Genomic DNA, 17630 nt, shown 5'->3' with positions numbered 1-17630 from the left:
TACACACATACCATTTGAAAAAAATGAGTGCCGTTGTAGCCACTCAAAAAAAAGTCAAACGAGTTATAACATTTAGAACACACTGCACAAATCAGCCACCAATGATGTATAAAATATTTTAAAGAAATTCATGAATATAAATTTCAAAGTAATGAAATTAATTTTTTGATTATTGTAATAATTTTAATTGGTATGAATGGTATTAATATTTATATTTGGGCAGTAATTACCCAAATTCAACCAACTACTGTAACTGGATTTAGTCTATTTACAGACTTTTCATTAATTTTATTAGAAGATCGATAAAAGTGATTAGATCTGTTTGTACCACCAGTGGTAAGAGCCATCCAATGAGACAGTCATTTTATGCTTTATTAGCGGTTTAAGTTGGCAGGAATGTGTTAGTCTCCAAAATCTTTTGAAAAGCAAAACTAAGTATTAAGGAAAAGAACCTTTTTTTTTTTCAAAAAGAGTCAGTGTAAATATTGAAAACTAAGGTTGAAATTAACTTTTAATAAAAATTCACAAAACTTTTTCATGAACAGTTAAGATCTAAATGACCACAACTCACTCTGTGTGTCCTTGAAAAACATTTACAGAGTGGATTGAAGGGTCCCTGAAATCCCAGAGACGAAAAGTCGTGTCACGGGAGGAGGTCACCACAAGCCGCTGGGTGGGGTGTGTACAACAGTGCGTTAACTCCTGGTCATGCCCTGCAACCAGAAGACAACAAAAATGCAAGGTCATCCACCTGCAGATACAGAGTGAAGCTTTTTTAAAAACACAACAACAAAAAATACACATCTTTACAGTCTCCACTGCTAATATCGAATGGAAAGGTAAACCTAAAGGAATCGCTAACATGTGGACTCAGAGTGGGACCAGTTTTCCCTCAGAAGTTGAAAACCCCTTCAGTCACCCATTTAAAAGAAGCAGAGAACTAGATGTACATACAGCCCACTTTCTGATCCTAACAGTTATATGGTCAGACCAATCACTTTAACAGGCTAAGTACAACTTAAATTTCAATTCTTCACTTCTAGAATTCTAATGGATAATACTTGAGCCCTCAGTAAAATGCATGCCCTGTACATGCCCTTCCCCTGCACTTGGGCAGAAATTATAAATATGATAAGATAGTAACTAGGATGCATTATAGGGCAAGAAGAATTTCACAGATCTAATAGGATCCTTAAATCAGTTGGTTCTGTGTTAATTAAAAGAAAGGTTACAGTAGGTGGCCTGGCCTAAGCAGATGAACCCTTACAAGAGGTCTAGATCCTCATAACAACTGGAAAATTGACAGCTAGTCAATAAGATAAAAACCTCTCTAAAGACCTCTCCCCACATGGCAGTTTTTTTTATCTTATAGACTAACAGAAAAAGTCCAGCCTGGGTAATACCTTCACTTCAGTCTTCAAGGCCCCAGGTTGAGGTGGAGCTCCATGGACTTAGAAATTCTGAACAGAAAACCATGAAATAGTAAATTCTGTTGCCTTGCTACATTTGTAGAAATTTGTCACAGAGAAATAGAAAATTGATGCAACAACCACACTTCAAATACCTGTTACATACTACAATTACTCTCCTAAAGACAAAAAAATGTAGCTACTAATAATTCCATTAATTAGAGGATCTCCAAAACTTGTAATAGAAGGGATTAAAAGCAATTCTGTTAAGAAGTAATTTGCAAGATCTGACTCAAATACATGAACATAAACTGAAAGCACCCAACTAGGAAGTTTAATGTTCTCAATAAAGTACCTGTGAGAGAATGAACAAGTTCAGAAGTCTCAACATCATATAAGTTCGCCGTTCTGTCCCACGAGGCTGTCACTGCCTGCTTCCCTCCAACCAGCCAATCGGCAGCTATGACCACTCCCTGGTGGCTTTTGAGAGATGTCAGTGGAACCCGAATAGTAGGGCAGTCACTGGACACATCCCCATCGATATCAGGCTCATCTTTATCAGAGCATTCTATTTCATCTTCTCCAGATATTTGCTGCTATGAGTAAAATCAGAAAAGAAAGATTTCCTGGGAATCTTGAATTTTTTTCTGACATGACTATACTTCTTTCTCTTTCCAAGACTTACTTAACATGTACTTACTCATCATTGTAACCAATACAAACACAGTGTCTAATACAAACCTAGTGATTAACTTATTAATTTTTATGATAGGTTATAACTGAAAGCCAACTATCAGAAAAAAAGGCCACTATGACATCAAATGAACTACAATTTTTTTCCACTAACCAATAAAATCACAAAATGCTTTTCAGTATTTTAAGTTTTTACCACTTGTTAAGAATAATAATTATATTATTCTTAGTTGTATATTATGTAATATAAAAATAAACACAATTAAGTCAATAATTTATCACAATACGAAAAACACTTCAATTCTTAGAAGACTTCAAAATACAAGCCTTGGATTCTAAAATAATTCTCAGTTAAAATAATAGCTTTCATTACTATAACATACGAGAATTCACTTTACTTTCCTATGCCATCAATGAAGACTTTAGTCAAAGCTACAAATAAAATAAAAGCATGATAGCTCTTCAAGGAAATATATTTATTTAACAAATATCCATCAGGTGCTTACAAACAGACTGGGTGCTAGCTACAAAACAGTGAAGGTGACAGATAATATCTGTCATATGAAGACGATGATCATTCCAGGTCACTAAAATGCTGGAAAAAACAAGACCTGCAAAGCCTCTGCCCTTGAAAATCTTTTATTCTAAAGAGAAAAAGACTACCACACAAATAAACTTGTGCATGTGCACAGAAACACACTGTAGTATGAGAACGTGTATAACATGTAACTGCCCATTAGTATGAGGGTATGTGTCACATGCACACAAACATACAAGGGAATATGTTATATGCTTATACACTAAATATGTAAGTATGTTTACACAAATGGTAATAAATGCTATGAAGGAAACACATAGGGTGGTCAAAGAGCTGCGATTTTTATAGAATTACTGAGGAAAGTAACAAGGTAACATTTGAGCCAGACTGTGAAGAAAACAAGGAATTGAGGCATGCCAATTTTGGAAGCAGCAGTACTCTAGGCAGAGGAAACAAGTCTAAAGGATTCTGTGCTACACAAACCAAGGTTATCCAGTAGCACAATGCAAGAGGAGGGCAGACACAGGTGAAACTATGCTAAGCCTGGTAAGGCAGGCCATGCAAAGACTTTGGGTTGTATCCTGTGTGTGATGGAAAATTAGATAATTTTAAACACAGTTGTGATATAACTCATGTATGCTGTGTGAACAAAGGGAAAAATATAACTAAATTATGTCTCCTATAAATTCATATATGAAAGCTCTAACTATCAAGACCAGAATATACTTGGAAACAGGATCTTAAGGGAATTAAGATTAAAAAAGAGGTTATCAGAACAGACCCTAATTAGGGCCCAGTGGCACACCTACCTGGCAAGCACGAAGTCCTGAGTTCAATTTCTGATGTCAAAAAAAAGAACAGACCCTACAATATAATTGTTGTATCCTTCCCCAACCCCACCACCCTTTTTTCAGTAGTGGATTTTAAACCAAGGTCCTTAGACCTTTTCCGTTTCTAAAACGAGGGCTTATTAAAATGCCCAGGCAAGACTCAAATTTGCCATCCTGCCTCAGCCTCACCAAGTACTGAGATTACAGGAGTGTGCCACTTCATCCAGTTGTTGGTGTCTTATAAGGGATTAGAATGCAAAAAGGCAACAGCATATGAGGACATGGTGAAAAACTGCAAGCTACAGAGAGGCCACTGAGGAAAGCGGTCCTGCTGACATCACTTGAACTTCCAGTTAGGACTGCAGTAACACAGATTTGTTGTTGAAGCTGTCTGGCTGTCTCTTTAGTCATGGTATCCCCAGAAAACAAGAGAAAAAGTGAAAGGTTATAGAAGGACAGGTAAGGTAAGATGGCCTGGACTAGGATGATGGTGATGAAGGTAAAAAGAAAAGCTGATTAAAATAGTCTGTGAGTGGGGCTGGGGATTTAGCTCAGCAGTATAAGTACCTGCCTTGGAAGCAGGCGGTCATGAGTTCAATTCCCAGTACCGATAAAAAGTAAAAAAAAGATTAAAAAAAAAATACCCTCTGAGTAAAGCTTCAGAATTTGCTGATAGATTGATATTACATGGAATATAAAAAAAAAAGAGTTCAAAAAACAAAGTTCAAAAATAAATGTCCAAATCACTGAGCAAATGATGGTGACATTTCCTGAAGTAGGTAGCACAATAAATGGAGCAAGGTGAGGAGACATTCAGAACTCAGTATCAGATACAACAGGTCTGTAATGTCTACACGACACTCAATCATGGAGTAAGTAAGTACAGAAACCTGGATTTAAAAGGAGTCACAAACAGTATGCAAATCTGGGAGCCAGCAGCAATACATGGTCCTCAAAACCACAGGTGTTGAGAACTTTGTTCCCAGGTCCTTCCACTCAAGGTAAAATGACATTTTGTGGATAAAATACACCTAAGCAAGGAGGAATCCAAAGTTATCATAAATTCCTGATGAAAAGGATGCAGCTTGAAACCTGGTTAAGCCCTTACCCCTGGCTCTGCCCATGGAGTAGTTCAGGAAGCACTAGGTCCTGAGCCCTAATAACTGCGGCAACTACAAAGAGCCCTAGTCACTTGCACCTGTGCCACCCCTGGATGCAGAAGACCACAGCTCTGGGCAGCTCTATAGTCAGGTCCCTCTGTGGATGTGTGTGTGAACAGCTGCAAAGACTCTAGCAGACAAGACTCTGCATCCTCTAAAGTAGGATGATCCATGGGGTGCCCAGTGGGAACCTGTTGTAGAAGAAGTATCCTAGTATAGAGAAAAGGAGATTCAAGAACTGGAATCAAAGCCAGGCACAGTGGGGCATTTCTGTATTCCTAGCTACCCAGGAGAATGAGGCAGAAGGATCACAAGTTTAAGGCCAGCCCAGGCAACTTAAGACCTCCAGCCATTTCAAAGAGGAAAAAAAAAAAATTGGAATCATGAGATTTCATGTATTGCTCAGAAATGGGGATTGGAAAGGATTAAAGAGAGCAGTATGCCAAAGAGGATGCCAATCTTTCTGACAGTTTTGTTAAGTGCTGGACCGCTGACCCAGAACAGTGAACTCGAAGGGCTAATTACTAAATATTTTCTTACAGAAGACAGACCACTAGGAATACAATGGAGTGACTTCCTCAGAGAGGAAACATCTGAGGAGGGTTGAGAGTAAGACTACGTACTCAGCTGGGGTAATGGTTAATGTCTGACACATGAAAGAGTTCACTGAAATGACTGAGCATGGTGGCTAGACAGTAGAGGGGCTCAGAAAGGAGCCCTGGAGCTTCTGGGTGCCAGGACCATGTTTTAAAAAGTGAAGTAACATTAATACTTTACAGAAGTAATTTTTCCAAACTACATAATATACTAAAAGACTTTAGAGTGTTAGGATAAGTTCCATATTTAAAAAATGATTTTAACCTTCATTTGGCAAAGGGCAAGAAATAAAAAGGTTACGAATTGTTTATACATATTCTTCGAAATAACCTATTTAACTTTCATCATTTTATTACAAACAAAATTCTAAAAGTATGTTCAAGAATTGTTGATTTATACTAACAAAAGTATCTGCTGCATTTTCAGAATCAAGCAATCACTGAATCAGCACCCAAATGTAGCAAGAGCCATTAGAAACCGCTTAGTTAATACCTTTCCATTTTTACTTTCAAATGGGAAAAATCAAACTCTCCTAGTTAAATTAATGACTCAACATCACATAACTAGTGTGTGACATAGTTATTTCATTGGTAATCTAAGTCAGTTTACACTACATCATCCAAATAGTTATCAACATTGCAGATCAAGTAAAACTGATCTAAATGTAAAGAAAATAATCTATGGGAAAGCTGTACTAATTTAAGACAAACACAGATTAGAGTTTATTGTAAAATCTAAGAATAGAATAGCTACGCAAATCTGAGTAAAGACTCACCCCTATAAAGTTTAAGAAAACAAAGCTGATTTCAATCAAAGAACTATGCATTTACCAGTTAACTACCTACCTACCTACTAGGGAGGTCAAAGCAGAAGTATGTCAGCAGTGTTTCCAAAGCCGTTCAAGTTAATAATCAAGTTACAGTATGCATTACGGTCCCAGCTTTAATTCAGACTCAGCTCCCCTGATTTGGGACATCGGTCCCAAATCCAGTGGTATCAACTATCCAGCAAGACAAGTGTATCAATCACAAGCCAAGTAATAAAGAAAATAAAATTAATATAATATTCAAAGTAAATTGCCTCTCAATTTTAAGTACTATACAAAAATCCCTCTGACAAAATTGGTGCTCTTTAAACTTATTTGGAAAACAATCCATATGATATTAAATCATTTTCTTAAATTTTCTGAACACTTAATCCTCACCCTCATTTCTCTGCCTTCCGTGTTCATTATGCATGCTTCTTAAAATGATGCACAAGTTAAATATGCCATATAATGGACAGCTTGGTAATTTTATGACAGAAAATAACTGTTAAAATACATAGTTTAAAAAAATACATAGAGGTCCTTCTTTACCCATGGGAGATAATATTCCAAGTTCTGCAGCTGTCTGAAACCAGCTAGTACTAACCCTATACAATTATATACTATATTTTTCCTATACAGGATATACATACCTATAATAAATTTATAAACACCAATTTATACATTAGGCCCAGTAAGTGACTAACAATAGCAAAACAGAACTGTAATGCTCTTTTGTTAAAAATTTATTCAGAACTTACAAATTACATATCTATGGAATTTTCCATTTCATATTTTCAGACCACAGTAAAAGTAACTGTAACTTCATAAAAAAGCAAAACCATGTATAAATGGGAACTATTATATGCTAATTTAAAGTCAACAGGCAAGACCTCAACTAAGTAAAACTCATTTAGCATCACTAGAATTAAATGCCTAACTTATCTGCAAATAGAATGTTTAAAATGTTTGTAAAGCACAGGGGCTGGGGATTTAGCTCAGCGGCATAAGCGCCTGCCTTGCAAGCAGGCAGTTGTGAGTTCGATCCCTGGTACCGACAAAAAACAAAAAAACGAGAAAAAAAAAAAAAGTTTGTAAAGCACAAAACTAATATTCAAAGACTGAAATATCAAAACTAGAACATTATCATCCTCACAATCATAGCCCAACACAAACTGAAGTTTCAGAGGTTTATATTTGACTACACACAACCATTCACTGTCACCATTTCCACTGGCTTATGCAACCCAGGAAAGCGGTAGCCAACTATGATGACAATATCTCTAAACTTTGCACTAACAGAAACTACTTGAAAATATCTGTCATTCAAAGGAGAATCAAAGCCCTGTTGATTATATTTAGGGACTCCAGCTGAAGTATATATCGAACAGCACAAAGTAAACAGTAACTTAACAATTTCTTGTATATCAATTCATTCTTCTCAATACACAGAATCTTTTGTTAACTACATCAAAATTTTACTTACATAAAAATGATAATGCCTCCTTATAAGCCATCAATTTAGACAGTAATAAAAATCTATGAAAGATGCAAGCATGTCTAATATAATATATACAAAGAAATATAATCTAAATATGTAATTTTTTGTTTGTTTGTTTTTTGAGACAGAGTCTTGCTAGGTAGTCCAGGCTATCCTTGAACTCACAGGATCGCTCCTGCCTCAACCTACCAAGTGCTGAGATTACAGGTGTGTACCACCACAACCAGCAAAACATGAAATTTAAGGGGATTAATGTTATAAAAGTTAAAGGAAAAGATGCTTATGTAATAAAGATATTTTGGGGCTGGGGCTATAGCTCAGCAGTACAGCGCCTGCCTGGCAAGCTTGAGGTCATAAGTTTGATTCCCAGTACCAAAAATAAATAAATAAAGATATTTCTTTTAAGATCATGTTATAGCTTGAGCTGCCATAACAAAATACTATAGACTAAAAGGCCTCACACAAATCTATTTTCTAAAACAGTTCTAGAAAGCAGAAGTCTATGATATAGTTACCAACCAGCTGGATGTTCAATGAGGGCTCTTGTCATGGTTGGCAGACAAGTCACCTTTTCTCTACGTCCTCACATGATGGGGACAAACAGAGAAAGTGATCTCTCTAGTGTCTGTTCTTCTAAGGACACTAATTTTATCAACTGAGGCTCCCAACTGTATGTCCTCACTTACCCTTAAGTACGTCTTTAAAAGCCCTATCTCCAATATTCTGCCCCTGGTCCTCTAAATTTCATGACTTTACCTGGTAAAATACATTCATTTTGGCCCCAAAACCTCCCTTAACTTGTTCCAGCAGTAACACTAAAGTCTAAAGACCAGTCTTACCAAACTATCATCTAAATTGTGGGTAAGCTAGTCCCACCCACAGGTGCAATTCATCCTAAGGCAATACTTTCCAGCAGCAAAGCCGAATTATATTTTTCCAAAATACAACTGTGGGATATCCCACTCGATAAAGGAAAAATAGGAAGTAAGGAAAACCAGGGACCAAGGAAGTTCAAAACCTAACAAGGCAAATTCCTTTAGATCTTAAGGATCAAGAATCTTAAGACTCTCTGACTCCATGGCTGGCCCTCAGACCCCTGAGGTGGCTGGTGTCATCATCAAATAGCTTGTCTGGGAAACCCCACCCCTACAGGCACTGGGCTGTGGTATCCTGGCCTCCAGACACCAAACAGGCAACGTTCTTTGAAACCAAGAAGGAACCAACCTTGTTCCTGGGCCAGCGGTGGGAGTTACAGCCCTGTCAATCTCCAAATCACCTTCAAGTTGTTCCCACATGAAGGATGACTGTTCAAGCCACAGAGCTATTTTCTGGTGCTTATAGAATCTCGACAGTCTTTATTTTATTCCATATTCTCTGGTTCCTTTACTCCTACTTGGCAGTGTCTCCACTAGAATAATCTCTTTTCTACTCCTAACTATTGCAATGAGTGGTTTGAAATTCACACTTACACTAACTAACCTCTTTATCAAATGGATGTTGATTAAGTGTTCTACATTCTGCAATACACATACAGAATTTTCCAAAGCTTACTATCTCACTTATATTTCACTCTAACCAGACCAGAAAAACCAGGCCACAGCTTTAACATTTTCTTCAGAAATATTTCTTAGTCAAATATCTGAGTTTATCCTAAAATTAGAAATTCTACCTTTCACAAAACACTAGGACACTGTTCAGCCAAGTTCTCTGGCACTTTGTAACAAGGATGGCTATTTCTCCAGTTTCCAATAACATCTCATTTCCTTCTGAGACCACACCAGAATGGCCTTTGATGTATGTATTTGCACCAGCATTCTTGTCCATGATAACTGTATACCTCTAAAGAAAACAGAAGCTTCCTTGGCAGCTCTCCTCTTTTCTTCCTCAGCCACCATCAGAATCATCTTTAACATCCATATTTCTGACAATAATCCCCTCATGGCAATCTATACTTATTCTAACAAGTACCTCATAATGCCTCAAACCTCTACCAAAGCCACTTAAATAAATATTTCCAGGTACTTCTTATGTCAGCATCCCCCTGCTGGTACCAAAATCCATCTCAGTCAGCTCCAGCTGCCATAACTAATTACATAGACTGTATAACTTACAAACAACAGAAATTAATTTTTTCATGGTTCCAGACGTCAGAAGTGTAAGATCAAGATTCTTGCCAATCTGATTTCTGGTAAAGACTCTCTTCCTGGCCTACAGATGGCTGCTCTCCCAACTCTTTCCTTATATGACTGGGGATAGAGTGAATAAGTGATAGTGAAATAGTGAACATGCACACAACTGCATTGTTTGACATCTCTTCTTACAAGAACACTAATTTCCTTATATTAGGCTCCATGTTTATGACCTTCAGTTAACCTTATTTACTTCCTGGAGGCCCCATCTTCAAATACAGCTACACTGAAGATTAGGGTTTCAATACATAAACTTGGGGAAAATGGAGGGGCTACATTCAGCAGATACTATAAACCTATTCTAAAATTGGCAAATGCTCAGAATCCTACATTAGAAGACCTATGTTGAGTTTTCAGGGTAAGTAAATGTGCTTACACTAGTGTCGGCAACAGGCTGGGGTGTCGGCAGCTGTACCACATATCTCCAAATATGAGCAGTCTGATCGCCAGAGGCTGAAGAGAGAAATTGGGGGAAAATTACCCAATGTACATACCATACATAAAATGTCCTCTTTGCTATGCTCTACTAAGCAACATCAGATTTTTTTCTAACATTAATCACTAAAACGAATGTACTTTAGCCATTTCAGAGACTATACACTGCTATTAAGAACAGACTAAATGTGCAAAATTAGGATTATGATTTCTTACAGATTTTTCTCCATTGGGGGGGATAGAAAGGTGTAGAGATTCAGAAAAAAAATTATGAATAGATTTTACGTTCTATCTATCCAAGAGAAATTGTATTATACTGTAACTTGTCACTACAATAGATTAGATGTTTCAGGAAAGTAATATTCATTTTCATCTACTCATCAATAGGCCTTTATAATGTAACAGGCACAGATTTTTACTATTTGTCCTACTTCCCTATTCTCTGTACCAGTCAAAGGTTATAAGGAAATGCTTTGAATTAGGAGTGAAAAGACAAAAGAAATCTTTACAGAGTACAAAAGAGGCCCTCTAATATACCAAAACAATCAAGTCTCGCCTCTCACAAAAGCGATCTGGCTTCTGTCTTTTCTTCACTGCTGAGTGCTGCCCTAAAGCAGATACCAGGTGCTGATGGCAGTATGTTTTTAATGGCAGAAATCAATTATTACTGTACTTGTCAATGTCTCTTCAAGTCAACATTACACAGAAATTGCAGTTTAACTTTCCTCTCTCTATATTCAACCTCATAACTTTATCTGTTTCAAAATGTCTATCAGTTTCTTCTTCAAACGCTTCTTGGTTTCACTTCTCCTTTCTAGCCCTTTGGTTTATGTCGAACAGATACAACTGGCACTGGTCTCCTGGCTCTTCTCCTTTCTCCAATCAACGTACTAAGGTTTAAATTCCATGCCAACTTTATTCCTCAAATATTTATTAGGGTCTAAAATAGCTACTATGGTCTAGGATTGTGAAAATGGCTCTTAGATTAACCTGCCCACCACATTCTTCTCACATATAAAAATTCCCTCACCAAACTGAGTAATTCACTGCATTTCACATATTAAAAGCACTCATGTGTGAGCTCGCTGCCTAAATAAGTCCACATGCATGAAACACCTGGTCACCTCAACTTTTATGTTCTACCCTAGGATCAGCAAAATCTGATGAGCCAAACCCAGCCACCTACCCATTTGTTTGTAAATAAACAGCTGCATCCCTTCACCTGTACACTGTTCTCTGTTCCTTTTACACTATAACAGCAAAAAGGAGTAGCTGTGACAGACTCTCTTCATTGTCGCAAAGGTGAAAATAGTTACTATGTGGCCCTTCACAGGAAAATGTGTTGACCTCTGATCTATCACACATATGCACAGCCTTTAGGGTTATCACCAGTAACACCAAAGTGCCACAGAGCTCTATAGGTATCTAACAATTTTATAGAGAATATCTTCACTACATTAAGGCTACCCTCCAAAAGCAACAAATGAAGATGTCTTTAAAACAACAATATAGAATATGCCAAATCCAAGTTACTACAGTGTAGATAAATTATCTAAAAAGGAATGAAAATGCTGACACTGGAAAAAACTGCTTTCTCAGTATTATTTTTCTTAATTCTTTATTTTAGATACATATAAAATTAGGAAACAGCAACAGGGCTTCAAAGAATGTCATAAGCAATAATAAAATTATTTGTAAAAATAGACTTCAAAAGAATATAAATTCAGTTAATTCTAATTGGTGGTCCACTATTAATTTTAAGAAGCATTGCTCAGTATTTTCTTTATTCATTTCTCATTTAATTCATAAAATGCCCAAATTTCATAAAAGCCACAGATAGTTCTGATACTACCAATAAAAGAATGTCTACAGTTGTTTTAAGATTATTAATAACTTTTTCAATAAAGAAAAAACAACATACCAGTGAGAGCCAACTGCTCTGAGGGATGAAATTTTATAGAATTTACTGCAAAATAAAAATATTTTAAACAGGTTTAAAGTAATAAAAGCATGTTATAAACATTAGCTACAGCACACATTGCAAAGATCAAAAATTAAAGGAACAACTTCAAAATTAAATCCTCTGACTCAATTCAACTATGAATAAATTAGAAATACAATAAAAATAATTATAAAATTACTCATCACACAATTATCACTTTTAATAGGGAAGTCATTCAGAGCTAGTAACAAGTGAGGAGAAAAAAAAGAAAACAATTGTGACAACTGGCAAGGGCAAATTATAGTGTAAAGACACCACTTACTGTCTACCCAACGGACCATAAGCCCCACATTGCCCACCTTCCCACCTTACAGACCCCCAACCTATCCCACAAGAAGAGACTCTAAGACGGAACTTCCACAGCCTCAGGAAACAAACTGGAGTTCAGTTAAACTGGTTGTAACATTCTCCTCAGCCAGATGTTTCAGTGAGACAAAAACGTAAAAGTGTGGTAAAGGTTTCGTTAAGGTCTTGTGAGGAAACTTTGTTTTGTTTTTGGTACTGGGACTCAAACTCAGGACCTTGCACTTGCCAAGCAGGTGCTTATGCCTGCTGAGCTATCCCCAGTCCTAAAGTTTTTGAGACAGGATCTCACTATGCAGTTCAGGCTGGCCTTGAACTCGCTATGTAGCCTAGGCACTGGGAATTGCTCCTGCCTCAGCAAAGCTGGTATTACATGTGTGCACCATCACACCTAGTTGGAAGTTCTCACTTTCCTAATAAAGGAAATAAACTACAATAGAGAATCCCAGCACCTCGCCTTCCCACTTTTTCCTTCTTTGAATGTACATGGAATACCTCAGTGGGTGATCAACAGGACAGCAAGCATAAGCACATAAACCAGCACAATGAGGTTGGAGTTTATCAGCAGGTCTGCTCAGATACTACATTGATCCTGAGACCGCCTACCCACCTAGGATTTTCCTAAGGTAAACTCTAGCTCTTACAATGGATTTAAACCACTATCTGCCAGCTTGACAAAAGCTGAACTGAAGTCACCCTAGGGATGTTTAACCCTCATCTCCATATCTTATAAAGCACAGCAGAAATTTTACTGAACTTCAGTAAGTTTTTTTGTTGTTCCTGTTTTTTGTTTTTTGTTTTGGGAATAGAACTCAGGACACTGCACTTGCCACGCAAGCACTTGCACTGCTAAGTTCTATCCCCAGTCCCTCAGTAAGTCATTTTAATATCAGTGTGTTAGATATACCATTAGAATTGTATTTTTCTAAGAAACTAAAAGGAAAAATATAGGAAATGCTCTATGATTATAAAATTACAATTTAGGTAACTAAGAAGAGCTAGTAATTGTAGACAACTTTTAAATAATGTTTAAAGATTATATAATGCTAAAAATAAATTTATGAAATCTTAGACGACACAAAAAATACTGACTCTTTTAACAAAGTTCTATTACATTTATTTATTTCAGGCCTTATGTTAGAAAACTGCAGGCAAGACATAGTCTCACAGGCAGCATCTGTGGGATATAAGTGAAAAAGAAGATACGTAAGTAAGAAGTATGAAGATACAGAAGTATGAGTTTATGTACATAAGTAGTATGGATGTTTAATATGAAAAATGTATGACCTTTTTTATACCCCAATAAGAAAAAGCCCATGGGAAGAATAAGACAGAACACAACAAAAATACCTAAAGCACAGAGGATTCTAAGGAAGTGAAGAGTCTCCAGCTCACTCAGAGCTGTGGCCTTGCACAGGACCACTAAAAAGAGCCAAAAGGTGCTGGGATGAGGGACTTGCCCAAGTACATAACTCTCAACAAACTAAAGGCAACGCTAACACAGAACCTGTCTACAAGGTTAAGGGCGCAGTGGCAACTGGTACAGGAGGTGAAAGAATGGGCAGGCAGCCTCTGACAGAGCCTGGACATGAGTGTATTCCAGGTAGAAAGGACTTCACAGGGTGCACTGAACAAAAGTGAAAAATCAAACCTGGTCAAGACAACAGCACATACACAGGCATAAATAAAAAGGCAGAAAAAAGTTACTGTAGAGAGCATAAAGTACAGACAAGCACAGTAATACACACCGTCCTTTATTTAGCCTGAAAATAACCAAATTGCCATTACATTACATTTCTAAAATAAATACATATTGTGTAAGTAATACATAGTTGCAGTTATAAGACTTTCTACATTTGGGTTAGATACAAAGTTAAATAAAATGTAGGCTAACATTATTTGTACACTGTTATGATTTTTTTTTTTTTTTGGTCTTTTTCTTTTTATCAGTACCAGGGATCGAACTCACGACCACACACTTGGCAAGGCAGGCACTTAGGCCGCTGAGCTAAATCCCCAGTCCCTATTTGTACACTGTTAACAGAGTTAAGCTTTTTCTCTTGGTTAAACCCATATAAGCTGAAGGCAGTGGTAATCCTAGTCACCAAAAAAAAAAAAAAAACCCACCACACTGTCCACTTCCAACTGAAATGGTTAAACTCTATCTCGCATATAATTTTCTACTGATATAGTTGATTTGAGTTACAGAAAATTTTAAAACATATTAATGTAGTGAACAACTTTTGACTGTAGCACTCATTTAAGTAAATGCTTACCTGAACCCACGTGGCCTGAATATTTGACAAGACACTTCCCTGTCTCTATGCTCCACAGCAAAGCTGTATGATCTGCAAGAACAAAATAGAAAAATCACTTCAGCCATCATGAAATGTAGTCCTTTTAATAAAAGAATGAGGACTAAGATAGCTATTTAAATATGAGAATTCATGCTAGCATTAATATTTCTTCTTTAGGTCTACTAATCTTACATTTAACTGCTATAAGGAACACATTTCCACAAAGATTGAAAAAGTTGTGCCTTCTCTGAGGCGATGTAGTGGACTAGTTTACCGTTCTAAGTGGCTGGCTGGTTTTCTCTAATAGCTTTTAAGATTCTATCCTTGTCTTAAAACTTCTGCAATTTTTTTTTTTTTTTTTTTTTTTGTCTTTTTCGTTTTTATCGGTACCAGGGATCGAACTCACGACTGCCTTCTTGCAAGGCAGGCACTTATGCCGCTGAGCTAAATCCCCAGCCCCCTGTAATTTTGACTAGGATGTGTCATGGAGAACTTTTTCTCTGATTAGGGTTAACTGAGGATCCTTATGCCTCACTTACCTGTGCATTAAATTCCTTCCCCATCCGTACTAAGTTTTCTGCTACCATTTCTGTAACAAATTTTTAATCCATGTGTGATGTCTTCTGGTTTTTTTCTAACTCCACTTAACCTTAGATTAGTCTTCTTGGTATCACCTAGATACCAAGAAGCAGTTCAAAGTTGGATCTACCTCCCGTACTCTCCAGTTGTTTTTGAGGTATCCGAGTGTAAAGTCATGTGCATTAGCCTATCTTCTAGGTTCAACTCTGTCCTCTACTTCTGCTGCCCATACTTTCAATAGAATTTATCTCTTGGACTTCTATTTGGTGACTTTTCATGCTCTAATAAATTGGTCATTCGTGTTTTAAATCGTTTTGGTCAGCTCTACAAGTTTTTATGTATTTGTATCTTAAAAACTCATTGGCCACTTTGTTTATTAAGTCCATAATCTTCTTAGTTATATCTTTGAACTCATCAAATTTGTTTCTTCTCTTATCATTTCATATAATTTACCCACTTTATTTTTTAATTTCCTTCCTTTCTATGCCACTTAGATCTACTCTGGAAGAGTTGGGAGTTTTTAAGATATTTTGTTTCCTTGTTTTCTCATATGTGTATGCAAGCATGAATATTACGCATGTATTTTTTGTCCAGCTGAGCATTGAGGATCAATTAGAATGGAATAAAGACATTGTCAATTGTACAGTATCTCTTTTCTAGTGATGTGATCTTAGCTTTGTTTGCACTTCAATATTTAGATACCTCTTTTATCTACTCAGCTTATTAAACCCAGTCACTGTTGTACAAGGAGAGAATTCCTACTAGTTCTAACAACGTCAACAGATCCAACCACGTAATTTCGTCCTTTTATTAATGCCTCCTATACTTTGTAGTATCCTGCCACTAACAGACCGGGAAATGGAGAGAGAGGAAAAGAAATAAAGGAGAAGAAAAATGAAGAGGAGAGAACTATCAATTGGTGAAAAACAGAAGTTTAGATTCTGCTGGAATTATGTGAGTAAAGAGCTAAGGTTGAAGGGGTTACAAAAAATATTTGTGGGAGCTAGAGGACAGATGCGAAGGGAAGGACATGTAACAAGAGACTGAAAGAGGTGTGACATAGTTGTACCATTAATTTATTGGTAGATTATGTTTAGATTCTCTGTACACAATTTTGGTGAGACTTACTCTGACATGTCTGTGAAAGGCACATTTAAAGCACTGGTTAATTCGTATTCTCGTTGATATACATATGCCAGATGACAGGAAGAAACAAAAGGAGGGAAGACAAGAGGGTAAGAAAGGGTTAGAGAGGTAAGGGAAAAAAAAGTAAAAAAAGGGGCAGGATTAAAAGATAAAGAAAGGGAAAATATTAGAAAATGAAGAAACAACAAGAAAAAAGTCTCATGTATGTGCAAAAGCACAAAATCCAAGAGTCCTCTGGGTACATTTACATTGCAGCCTGAATTCAACGGCAAGTCTCCAGGCTGGTCCTTCCCTCCTTTTGGTTTAATTTCCTCCCTAAGAACAAGCAGGCCTGCGGATCCAGAAGGCTCCCTCCCTAGGCCCACCTCCTGGCTCCAGCAGTGCTTTAGCCATGGCTAACCATATGGTTCTTGTTCCAAGAACCAACCACCTGTTACTCAGGAGAGGGGAGAGTATGGTGCATTTGGGCCAGAACCCAATTCTCCATCAACTTCTGTCATTGCCCTCTCACTCTCTGTTCCTTTCCTACTTGTTTTTCCTCCATAAGCCTTCAACCTAGTGCATCCAGAGATGCCCTGTGACCCAGGTACAGTGTCTCTCCACTTGCAGTCCTGTTTCGGTCTTTCTCCCCAAAGCACCACTCTCCTACGCAGTCCCAGGGCTTCCTGTTTTCAGCAGTCCTCAACAAGGGTTGTTGAATGGTCCCTTGAGGGTGTCTGCTGGAAGGCATGAACAACACACAAGAACAACACTCCAAGTATGAGCATGAAATAGGTTAGATAGTTATTTCTGAGTTGATCTTGCTTCTTCTTTCCCCAAGAGTCTCACTGCTCCTAGGTACTGCACCCTTGCATAGTCCCCAGGCTGCAGTCTTCTCAGCTCTAAGATTCAGGTCCTTAATTGGAGTGGCACAATTATTTTAAAATTCTCAAGGGTCAGCTCATACACCACTTTCCCTGTCAGTTTTTCTGCCCTGATTTCCAAGTCTCTCCCTCCTTGTGTTCCTCTACCCAGAGAAAGGGTAATGACTGAAAGCCTATTCCACTGGCCAGGCTGCCACTGAAATGCCAATTCCTTCCCTCTCTTCTCTTCCCTCTCTCTCCTCCTCCTCTCCTAGGTGATCCTCTCCTAAGAAGGTATGTATGC

The 17630-nt window shown here is 37.4% G+C and overlaps 1 protein-coding gene across 5 annotated transcripts in view; it reads right to left on the bottom strand.

The window, feature by feature from the left end:
• The window catches only part of Wdr37 (WD repeat domain 37), a 61726-nt gene that overhangs the window by 19643 nt on the left and 24453 nt on the right, over positions 1 to 17630 (bottom strand). For 3 of the 5 annotated variants that reach the window (XM_063260134.1, XM_063260132.1, XM_063260136.1), the window contains 5 exons: positions 14739 to 14810; positions 12079 to 12123; positions 10099 to 10175; positions 1765 to 2005; positions 572 to 713 (listed from right to left, as the gene is read on the bottom strand). In XM_063260134.1, the coding sequence (XP_063116204.1) occupies positions 572 to 713; positions 1765 to 2005; positions 10099 to 10175; positions 12079 to 12123; positions 14739 to 14810 (577 nt within the window). The remainder of the gene's footprint in view (positions 1 to 571; positions 714 to 1764; positions 2006 to 10098; positions 10176 to 12078; positions 12124 to 14738; positions 14811 to 17630) is intronic. The other 2 variants (XM_063260135.1, XM_063260137.1) reach the window with 1 other exon arrangement.

The sequence above is a fragment of the Cavia porcellus genome, unplaced genomic scaffold, assembly GCF_034190915.1.
Source record: "Cavia porcellus strain 051 isolate PalLab524CR breed Dunkin Hartley unplaced genomic scaffold, mCavPor4.1 scaffold_13, whole genome shotgun sequence".
Taxonomy (NCBI): Eukaryota; Metazoa; Chordata; class Mammalia; order Rodentia; family Caviidae; genus Cavia; species Cavia porcellus.
The sequence above is the reverse complement of the archived record's forward strand: the minus strand, read 5'-3'. Positions and strand labels throughout refer to the sequence as shown.